The 11,631-nt window shown below is 37.3% G+C and overlaps 1 protein-coding gene across 1 annotated transcript in view; it reads right to left on the reverse strand.

Moving 5' to 3' along the window:
* The window catches only part of KAL1 (Kallmann syndrome 1 sequence), a gene marked incomplete at its 5' end in the record, with an annotated part of 60,582 nt that overhangs the window by 5,411 nt on the left and 43,540 nt on the right, over window positions 1-11,631 (reverse strand). Inside the window, 2 exon segments of the mRNA XM_010289874.1 lie at window positions 1-141; window positions 2,336-2,430. The exon segment at window positions 1-141 is cut by the window's left edge and continues 12 nt beyond it. Of these exon segments, the coding sequence (XP_010288176.1) occupies window positions 1-141; window positions 2,336-2,430 (236 nt within the window).

The following is an 11,631-nucleotide window of genomic DNA, read 5'->3' on the forward strand; positions in this document are numbered from 1 at the left end:
TTTTTTTTCTTTAAATGCAGAGCAAGGTGGGGTAACAAAGAAAATACTCTCAGCCTTAAAACGGCCTTTCGATTTTGCAGGCAAAACAGTTACTTTATATTTGCATGAAAATGACAGGTCCTTCAGAATCATGTAGCTTTCCTAGAAGAAAAACAAAAAGATCACATGCTGCAAAATAGATCTTCAGGAAAAAAAAAAAAAATTGAAAAATAAGGTTGGCAAAGGATGAAAAGTTTTCTCCAGTAAAATATTTTCCTGATATGCCAACATGGCTTTTACTCACAGAACAAAGCAAACATTGCCTATGTTATGGTGACTTTCAGTATCAAAATATATTAGCATGGTATTTGGATATCTCCTTCAATTCTACGGAGTTCCTTCGCCACGCTGCATCAGAGCAACTGGCTTCTGACATTTAGAACAGTCTCTCTGATGTGATGGCAGTAGGGGTAGCAATGTGAGGATATAAATGCTAACCAAATTAAATAAATGCAAGAAAGCTGAGTTAAGCTGCTGTAAATGACAGGCTTCATCTACATTTAACTTTTTAAAAGCATATTCAACGTCCAGCATGGCATTATGGATCCGTTTTTTTCTGCTTTAGTACATTAACTACTTCTACCTTCTTATAAGGAAGAAAAGCTCCACAGCTGAACTACAAAGCACAATTCTCTATTTAAAGACAATGACTGGAGAAGAAAACTTTGCACAAAGTGTAAGTGTCCTGCTAAATTCTTGCTGTTTTCTAAAGTACTTTTGAAAATCATAGCCTGAAAGCTTTATCACAAATATATATGAGAAAAAAATATTTGTTTGTTTGTTTGTTTTCTGGGAATACCTCCAATAAAACCTTACTGGCTAAGGTCAAAGGTCTTTCACTGCCTTTTAGATCTTTACTTCCCTTCAGAATTACTAATTTCCAGCATTCTTCTGCACAACTCCCTCTTTTGCCTAATCCTAAACTGGATTAACCTAACCTTCACTTGGCAAGTCATTTTTGACGGGACATAGAGATTGGGCTGAGAATGGACTTGAGTTCCCACCTTCCACCTGCTGGGACAGTGCTCTAATAGGCTTGACTCCGGCTTAAAATTGTGACAGAACTATTTTTATGTATTGTGACAGGGCCTAAATGCTCAACATCGGAAATGTAAGGCCTTTATCTACCTTGACCTATCATATCCAGCACCAAACCTTTCGTAGCATCAACCTTCTTCTGTTTGCTTGTAATTATTTTCTTCCTCAAAAGAAACACAGAGTTTCCCAAAGTAGATTGGACCAATTACCTTAAGATGATCAAGAGGAAATAAATGAACTAATCCCACAATGCACTTGGGCAGATGTACAAAGAGCCTCTCCTGACCCCTAGTGGAATTAAACTTCTTACATGTTAACTTCCTCCTATCTTCAATGTATATAACTTGAAATATTGGGACTGATCATAACATTATGTCACAATCATTTTTGTAACCCACCCATATTATTTGCTTTGCTGACCCCATGCAGCAGTAAATCTCATAAGCTAACAGCCTTTTGTATGAGAAATGATGCCTTTTGATTTACTCTACTTTTACATGTCATTAACTCCACTGAATTGATCCAGTGGTACAGGTCAGAATAAGGAAAGGTGAATTGTGATTTCTTCATTCATCATAACCCGCTATATCAATTATGATGCACCAATCACATTACTGTGTTGTTCAAATAATATGTAACAGAGAAGGATGACGCTAGATTGCCAACCAATTGACCACGAAGAACTACCACTGCAATATATATATTTGGGCTGACAGGTACTTACATAGAGGTTTTCTCCTTATCTGATATCTGTCGACTTCCAGATTTAATGTCTAGTATTTTTCACCTACGGTCCTTTTTCCTTATTCTATTATTCTCCTCAGGGTCGTGAAACCCACCTGCGTGTCTAAAATAAAACCTAGTTTATTAATTACTATTATTACTGTCCAGTATTTGCACTGTGCTAGAGTCCTACAGCACCAGTTATAGATAAAGCTCCACATCCTATATGCTGTAGAAATACGTAAGTACTTAGCTAAAACATTTGTTTGCCTGCTCTTGTTTTCTGAGTAACACAAAAAAAAAAAAAGATCTTAGCCTTGTGTGGATTGAAAAAACCCCCCCCCAAACGCAACTCAAAACAGTCCAAATACATCATTTTTATCTTTTGCCAAAGAGGACCATAGAAAAGAAACATCCTTACTTATCTATGAAACATGGTATAAAGCATACTGTGCTACGTTACAGAACCATCCTTTCTCTTGCTGCTTAGAAGCTATTCAGAGTCAAGCAGAAGGCTGAATGGTTGGAGACTTACAGACGTCAGCTCAGTTACTTTCCCAAGTCCTTTGGTGTCATTGTGTGCACAGGACTCCCGTAACCAGTGGACTTGGAATTGATTCATGCTGATATCTAAATGATATAAAAAGAGAGGAAAAGACATATATTAAAAAAATGCTTTCACCATTGCAACTCTTCTGGCTTCTCTGGATCAAAATAGGAGTTTTAAGTATTGCAGAGCTGGTAGTTCCTCACTTGTACCTAAGCCTCCTTCAACAGAACAGAGAAAATATTACACACTTATGTAATTTAAACCTTCTATCAGCTAATGGAGATAACTTTATGTCCTGGTTTCAGCCAGGATAGAGCTGGTTTTCTTCACAGAAGCCAGCGTGAGGCTGTGTTTTGGATTTGGGATGAGAAACTGTTGATAATGTGCTGATGTTTTGGGTTGTTGCTGAGCAGTCAAGGACAGTCCAGCTTCTCGTGCTGCCCTGCCAGCGAGCAGGCTGGGGGTGCCCGGGGAGCTGGGAGGGGACACAGCTGGGACAGCTGACCCAGGCTGGCCAAAGAGATATTCCCTACCACACGACGTCATGCCCAGCACATAAACTGGAGTTGGCCGGGGGGCGGGAATCGCTGCTCGGGGACGGGCTGTCGATCACGGGGTGGTGAGCAATTGCTGTATTGGGCATCACTTGTTCTTGCACATTCCTTTGTTGGTATTATCATTGTTGTTATCATTGTTGTTTCCTTCTCTCTTTCTGTCCTATTAAACTGTTTTTATCTCAATCCATGAGTTTTTTCCCAATTCTCTCCCCTGTCCCACTGGGGGAGGGGGGAGTGAGCGAGCGGCTGCGTGGTGCTTAGTTGCCGGCTGGGGCTAAAGCACGACACTTTAAAAATAGTGAATTGTCATTTTTAGATATGTGAGCATATACTGCTTACATTTTTTAAACCATCAATCATTTAAATTGAGCATTAAAAAAAAAAAAAATCTCAGTGCTGCCACTTCTAAACACCCTGCAAATGATGGAAATGACTGTGTCAACTGCCTGTGACTGTTTATATTGTCAAAGCATTGTTTATATTGTCAAAGCAGCATACTGCTGCCTGCAACTGCTTGAGAAATCTGTGCCTGAAGACATGTGAAAATGTCTGTAAACCCCGAAGCTTTCTCCTTTCAGAATATATCGTGAGACCTGTTCAGTATCTGTCCAAATAAAATTCTAGTCTTGACTCTTAGGAGTAATACCAAAGGCTTGAATCTGCTCCCATTTAAATCAATGACAAAACTTGCTGCAGTGTCAACAGCATAAGCTTTCAACCAATTCCCAGCTCTTCTAGCTTCTTGTCTAATACTGATCGCAAAAGGAAGCAAACAAAGGGGAGTAAAGGATTAGACAAAAGAAGAAAAACTCATCAGGTAGTGCACATACATGCTGTCATTTTTCTGGATTTAATTTTCCTGTATCTTTATACAGGGGATGCAAAATTATGTCTGTTATTATTAATTAGCTTGGTATGACATAGCCACTAATGCCAAGTGCCTGATTGTGGGTTTCAGGAGGGGAAACAAATATCTTTGATGACTTAAGGGCTGATCTTGCATTAGACTGCTTTGAGTAATTTGGATGCAGAAGGGAAGGCTTGTAAGCTAAAGAGAAAATAAGTAGTGTCTGAAACTAGCTCAAATGGTAGTCTGGTAAGAAGACCGATTAGAAGCTCATTGAAATAGATTTCTGCAGCAGCTATCTTCATACAACATGTACGTTAATTATCTGTGTGATTTCTTTGGAAACCCAACTTTCCCCCCCCCCCAAAAGAAATCTATAAAGAAATAACTTGCTGCCTTCTGATTGTTGCCTTTTATTTAAAAATAAAGAAACGGATGTGCTTTCACTTGCCTCTTAGTTTCTGGGCTTTCCCACTTCTGGGCATCCCATCTTCTGGATGAAGACACAAAGGTACAGTGCATTTGTCAGCAGCTTTCATCGATTTTGGCTCTTCCAGTTCACTCAATTATCACCTATTACCTGTTTGCACCCCTCTCCTGGGACAAACAAACGAACCAACCACCTCGCTTCTGGGGACCTGAAAACTTTCTGCTCCTATACTAATCATGCTCCATTAATGATTGTACTCTGTGCCAATTAACCACACCGAATCTGTTATTGATTGTGTATTATCTGATAATCACAGCTCGCTATTTTAAACTACCTGCATGTAAGGTGGGCTGCTTTTTGTAAAGCTAGAATTGGCTATTTTCACTTATAATAACTTTCACTTTGCAATCCATAAACAAATCAGAGATTATCCAAGCCAATTAAACCTTGCCATTATCCAGCCGTCAAGAACTGGATAAGACACATACCTCAGGCAGGTCACTGAATATCGCTTGGGAAAGATAAATCCCAAGCATCAAGAGCTTACAACAGCTCAGCATCCAGATGTATCAGTATAGAGGTTTACTAAGCCTCTGTTCAGAAATGTAATTAAACAGGCTGTAACCCAATACATTTGGTATTTCCAGCTCCTGGCACAGCAGAATTCTGTTTAGATTTTATTGCAGTTCCACCTCCATTCCTTATGTGAGCTTCTGCTCTTGGGCAGTTCTTCTCTTCCTTCCTACTTCTCCTCTCTTGCATTAGCAAACCCTTAGTAACCCATTTGTAAACAACTGTGGTTTCTGATAACCTCTCTATTTCAGCTACAAAGTCAGGAGGAAGTTAAAAAAAATTATTTCACTTCCTATCAAATCGGACTGTAAATGTAGGATGAAGGTTTTCAATAAACATAAATTAATACTTTTTCTTATTTAAACAAACAAAATGGACAAATGAATCTTATATTTGATAGTGCTCACATCTGGTGTTCTGATAACAACCTATATTGACAAGACAGGATTTTCTTTCTTTTCAGCGATTATGTAACTAAAGTTGTTTCAAAAAGTTTTGTATACGTATATAAAAGTACATCAACGGCTATAAACTGGAATGCATCAGGACAGCACCAGCCAAATTTATCCAAAACTTTTCAACAGAACAAGCCTGACTTCCCTAAACTTTTACTTCCAAGACTCAGTTCCCACCTCTACCTTTGTGATTGCTGTTATCTACCTAAAAGATTTGAACTTAAGCATATCAATTGCTTTTTGTTAAAAAGAAGAATGTAAAAACAATTGACAACTATAAAAACAATTTTCTCCTTTTAAAAATCTGTCCTGCCAGGGTCTAAAGCCAGAGTAACTTGGGTTGCAAAGCTGAAACATAGTACTTTCTACTTGAGACAGAAACTTTTTAAAAAATGGGGAAAGGTGGGACATTTTGTGAGTAAATAAAGCTAGAAGCATCAAAAAACTCGAAGTGTATGTGCATGCATGAAGTATGCATATTTAATAACAAGACTGATTTAGAAATTATTTTTAAATTATTTAAAAGCAAACGAGACAAGATGTATGGAATGATCTAAATAAAAAGCCACATATGAGACTTAAAAAAAAGATGAAAATATGCCTTTGTTTTATAAAGCTGCTCATAAAGCTCATGGCTCTAGAGCTTCGTTTATATGCACCGTTAGACATCTGATTTTGTGTTTACAGCACATGCAAAAGGAAAGTTTCTCCCAGCTTTCCTTTCAGCAATATACACTCTCCTAGTGAGATCACTACTATGATTTTATTTAGACTTTTGTTTTCAGCTGTCCATTACGAACTCAGTGCTAGGTACTGGACACGCGATCCAAGCCGCCGTCTATCTGAATGTCAGCCACTACCACCAAGCCAGTGGTTCTGAATTAAGCCCAGCTGAAGTTAATACATTGTAACCCCCAGCCACATCTTTTTCTGAAAAGTCATTTAAGTAGGTAATATTAACGGAATATCCAGTATCTAATGGGACTGATTTTGGCCAGTTTTATCAGCAAGCTCTGCTATCCTTTTTGGAATAGGTACATAACACTGAAAAGAAACTACCACACTCATTCAGTCTGGTTCCCTGTATATCAGACATCACATTATAAAGCCTTTTTTATATATAATCAATCTCCTCATTAATAGTCTGGAGTTCTCTTGATTCTGTACTTCAAATGTCGTTATAAAGCTATAGAACTTCATTGTTCTCATGGTTAAAAAGTATACCGTTTAACACTAAAAAGACTGATGCTTGCCAAAAAGAGCAAGCATTCATCTTTCGCAGAACTCAAAATATTTGTATATAAACACTGAACTTGAAGGACATACTAAGTGCTAGTACTCATTTGGTACTTAGCAGCTCTAAGCTTGTGAAACTAGAACTAGTCAACATAGTAATCATTTAAGTAAGAACTGCTACAAAGTAAGGACTTAACTACTATTAAGTAAGGACTGCTACAGCAGACAGCTTATTCAAACAATTACTTCTATTCTCAAGCTTCTTAAAAAAAAAGAAAAAAAATAAAAAGCAAAGCGGAAAAATTACTTTAAAAATCCCTGTAAAGTTACTATCATCTTGGACATGACCTTCAGCTGAGCAAGTTAAAGATTTCTTGATGTTTCAGTTACACAAAACTAATCCTCCCAAATAAACTAATAGCTAATGGTAATTATTTTGGCTACAAATTTGAAAGTAAAATTTCTAAAGTATAAAATGAGTTCCTAGCCGTGAGAAAACATTCCTATACAGACATCACATGAGCATGTTCTTAAAATTCCACAAATGCTTAGCTGTTTTACTGAACAAGGGGATGCAGCCAACTTTGTTGGACAGAAATCTTAAATCTCAAACTAGAAAGGTATTGATCAGAGGATGCTCTAAAGCATGTTGAAAAGATGTCTGTTTTGATTCCATCCCTCCTATGTTTCACCCAAAAAAGCCTTTAACTCCACAGGTATCTCCACAAAGCTATCTATTGATTGCGTTTATGAAGATGTTGATCAGATTTATCTTCTTCCTCACCCTCCCCAACCTAAACGGTTTAGTTCCATTTCAATTAAAATAAATAAATAAATGAATGAATAAATATCAGATTACTTAGGAGGGGCGGTGCTGGGGAATGCATATTTATTCTGTAGCTTTAAGCTGTAAAAGCAGCTCAAAATCCCATTGACGCCAATGCCAAACACATCTGTTCGCCAGTTTGGAAAGTTCAGGTTCATCCGCGCAATTTAAGCATCTTAGATGGAAAAGTTTTGCTTAAAGAACTGCAACATATTCTAAATCATGGCTGCACAGTGGTTAACAGGAATACCCTAGGCCTACCTTCTACATTTGCTAAATCTTATCGTCTCCTCACAGAATTTGAAGCTCAAGATTCATTCAGAAAAATCATCAAACATAATGCCAGGAAATTCTGCAACTTGTCCTAGCTGGAATTTCTGGTTTAAATAGTTCTACAGTTTATTGAAAATAAACTAAATAAAAAAGTAATCTCTTTTCCTGATCTTTGCCAACGTTTTCTGTTCTGCTGTACATTTCCATTACCGCCAGCCACGTGAATAATTTCATCTAGTGTGGTTTCTTTTTTCCCACCATGTTACTGCAGACAGCTCCTTTCTTTGCCTCAAATTTTTCTGCTTTATATTACATTTATTGTTGCAGAATGGTGCCAACCTGACAATCACGAGGAACTGAAGTCTGCTTTGTAAGTAGAAAAGTGGCATAGCCTAGGGAAGAACAGCAGTGAGGTTTGTTCACACAACCCAATGCCACCAATATGACAACAACCTACTGTCGCTCCAGAAGACCAGGTAAACAAATTTAAAAGGTATGTATTTCTTTGTATTCCTGTGATACACATCAAGAAAATTGCAGCAGACTCTTTTGGGAACTGGGGCTAGTTCTGCCACTGGTTTGCTGGAGGTCTTTAGGCAAAGCACTTCATGGATCCTTACCTCTGTTCTACCCCTGTCAAGTGGGGATAATAACAGTCTCTGATGTAAAAGTATTTCAGCTCTAAAGTTGTATATTATTCTGTTTGATGGGTGGTTGTTGGATGATGGTTCTCTACAATTTGGTATAGAAATGCCAATTAATGCCAGCTGTGACAGCACTATTATGCAGGCAACTCAACTACAAAAAATTATTAGAAAGAAAAATGAAATGGTATTTGCTGGAAAACAAGATTTCAGAGCAGACATGTTCAACAACAGCAGCTCAAATTAAGGTTTAATTACAATAAATATGCCTGGCATCAATAAACACAGTAACATCAAGCTGATTTCTGTATCGTGACACAATTTGAAGTAATTAACAAGCAGTGTCTGATAGATTTTTCCATTAGAATAAAATATGTTAAAAAAGTAGATTACAAAATAAGACATACTTATATGAAATCCTTTACCTGGCAGCACAAAAGTATTAATTTAATATAAATAACAAGCATATGTTGAATGAGTATTTCAGTAAAAAAGGAAATGATGTTATGCATTTTTTGTCAACTTACCTCAGCAAACTGACGCCCTCCAAAATATATACATATAATTAATATGCTAACTGTATGTCAAAAGGAGTTGTTATCAAGATTTGGAAGATAATTAGCCGTATGTAAACCTCCTGTCTTCATTCAAACCTAACCTTTCTTCAAACAGAATGCTATAAGGAGACTGAAATTTCTGTGAAACTATTCAGTAAGAAAATTGCTGAAATAATTTGTTCTGCAAAGTAGCTAAACTTTTGGATTTATTATATATTGTTAAATCTGGTATTTCATACAACAAACTGCAATGACTGTGACTGGTTTTTGTTTCTCTTCTCATACTGGGGGGGGTGATCTTACAAGCTTCTAAGCACCCTGGCCCTGATTCAACAAAGCACTTAAGCATATGAACAGTCGTGTTGACTTCAATACTTAAGAATAGCTAACGGATCAGGCCAGAAAGTTTAGTACCCACCAAGATCAAGATACTAATGACCATACACACTATAGTTAAAAGACTATCTTGAACATGTCTTTGATTGTCTTAGACTAATAGGTAGAAGGAAATATACCAAAATTAAGTACTTTCAGGATCATGTGTCTTGCAGCATTACTGCTCTAAAAATAGGCTATAGCAACGGATAAAGATTTTATATTTACTATCATCACAGCACAGGGCAGAATCTGCTCAAGGCACATGAAGTACATGTCTCAGCATCTACAAGCTTGATTAATTGTTTCTACAGCAAAGTTACAGTATGATTTGGGGGAGGTCTGTATAAATCCTGTGTCACAGGATTCATACACCAGCCAGGACAAAAATTATTTATCTCATTGTATTGAATGGTGAAGCTGTGCTGTGGCGAATGGAAAAGTAACAATGGTAAATGGTGAAATTTATGATGCCTTGCATAAAGAAAAACATTTTATCATCTCTGAAGTGCCAAAGGCTTCCTGAAGAAATGTTCCTGCCCTTTCTTCTCCCAGTACGTAACCCCTGATACACCTTTACAACTCTGGATCTAATACAACACAGCACTGCTTCCAACACACCACTCTGGTGGAAGGGTGAACACCAGTCTTTGGTCTGCAGCATAACCTGCTTGTATTTCCACACCAAGAACTATTATGCAAATAGTTGGGATATAGAATATAATGAAGTGTCTTCTGCTCTCTCAGGCTTGTGTTCATCTATCAGGCCACCATTCTTCTCCATGTCAACACAGAGTTCTACAATATGCAAGTTTCCATAAACACTTTTTCTGTTAAAATTCAGTTGCTGATGAGGTCCTAAAAAACGTGCAGGGAAGGCTTAAATATGGGCAAAATCCAAGTGAATAAATGAAGCAGTGTTATTTACTACTAGTTGCTTCAGTCTTGAAGACACAATTAGTATAAAGTGATCCACATGGTATTTTTTGCATTGTGGTAACAGCATGACTGAAGAACAGTTTGAGAAGGAATAGTTTAGCATACTGCAGAGAAGCAAAATATGATCTTAGTTAGTACTTGATCATAACATTTATTTCTTCACATATTGGTTCACGAGCCGTTCTATGCCTCTCTGAATCATGGCGTTTCTTGCCAACATTTGAAACCTCAAGCTAATGATAGGACAAAACATAAAGATAGAATAACAAGTGTTATTTTACTTATGGTAGTTTAGCAAATGCAAAGTTAGTTATCAGTCTTAGGATACACAGGTAAACACAAGTTACCTTCAACTAACAATAAAACGCTACATTGATGTGCTAATCCATTGCAAGTCTCTGTAAAAACTGCGTTGTAATGACTCCTGTCTCAGGCATTTTAAGTAAGTGCTCTCAAAAAAATGAAATGAAAACAGCTCCGGCTCTTTAGCTGACCGTGCACTGAGTCATCCAGTGGTATAAAAAAAGAAAAAAACACACCAAAGTGTCAAATGTTTGGTTATGAAATTCATGGTAGTCAATGACACCTCTGAGAAAAAGAACTTCTTAATAATCACCTATTCAAGCAGTATGGTTAAAATAAACACCAAAACCCTCAGTTGACATTTAAACTTCATTCAATAAACACTTCCTAACAAGGCAAACTATACTGTTTCCTGCTTTTACATGCAATAAAAGCAGTATCATTTAAAACACAAAGATTTTGTTTCTCACTTTATGCCATTTAAAACACGCTTTCTTTCTATAGAACACATTCTTTGTATAATACAATGACAAGCCTTTCCAAAAATGATATTAACAATTAGTGTGTAATTTAAAGACAGGCCTAATCCACAGTATTTGTGTCCATATCTAGACGTAGGAAGCCTCAAGGTTTAAAGATGTTTATACTGAGGAATTTCAGTTTGGGATCATGTCTAACTCTACCCTCACTCCTTTTCCCACACACAACATCCTATACTAAGTGAGTTCAACAGTATCTCATTCTGGTTTTCTATTACAAAGAAATTTGCCTCTTGTAAGCTCCAAGTCTCACAATAGCTGCTTGTAGCCTGAAGTTTCCTACATTACTCCCTCATTGTCAGATTTTCAAAGGTATCTAAGCCTTCAAAAACTTTATTTAATGAAAAACAAAACAACCCAGAAAAACAAGTCCAAGGCTCACTATGGTTATACATCTATTGAAAATGTCAATAGGTGCTCTATCATTAACTTTAGCCTTCTGTGTAACTTTGACAAATCTGGTCATTAATTTAGGTGGGGAAGCTATATTGAGGGTAGGTAATCTGGGAGTCTTTCCCAATTCGAGAGTCAAGGTACAGATCCAGATTACCCCTGACTCAACAGTGGGAGGAGATGCAGAGATGTACCTGCTACTCTTTTCTCTCTCGTACCCTATGCAAAAGCCGTATGGGTGGGTTTGCACGTATGTACAATGCCCTACCAAGTTCCAAGAGTGGACTTTCATGGTATGCATCATGGCATGCCATATCAGGATGTCGCCCTGCTG

The sequence above is a fragment of the Phaethon lepturus genome, unplaced genomic scaffold (genome assembly GCF_000687285.1).
Source record: "Phaethon lepturus isolate BGI_N335 unplaced genomic scaffold, ASM68728v1 scaffold4666, whole genome shotgun sequence".
Lineage (NCBI taxonomy): Eukaryota > Metazoa > Chordata > Aves > Phaethontiformes > Phaethontidae > Phaethon > Phaethon lepturus.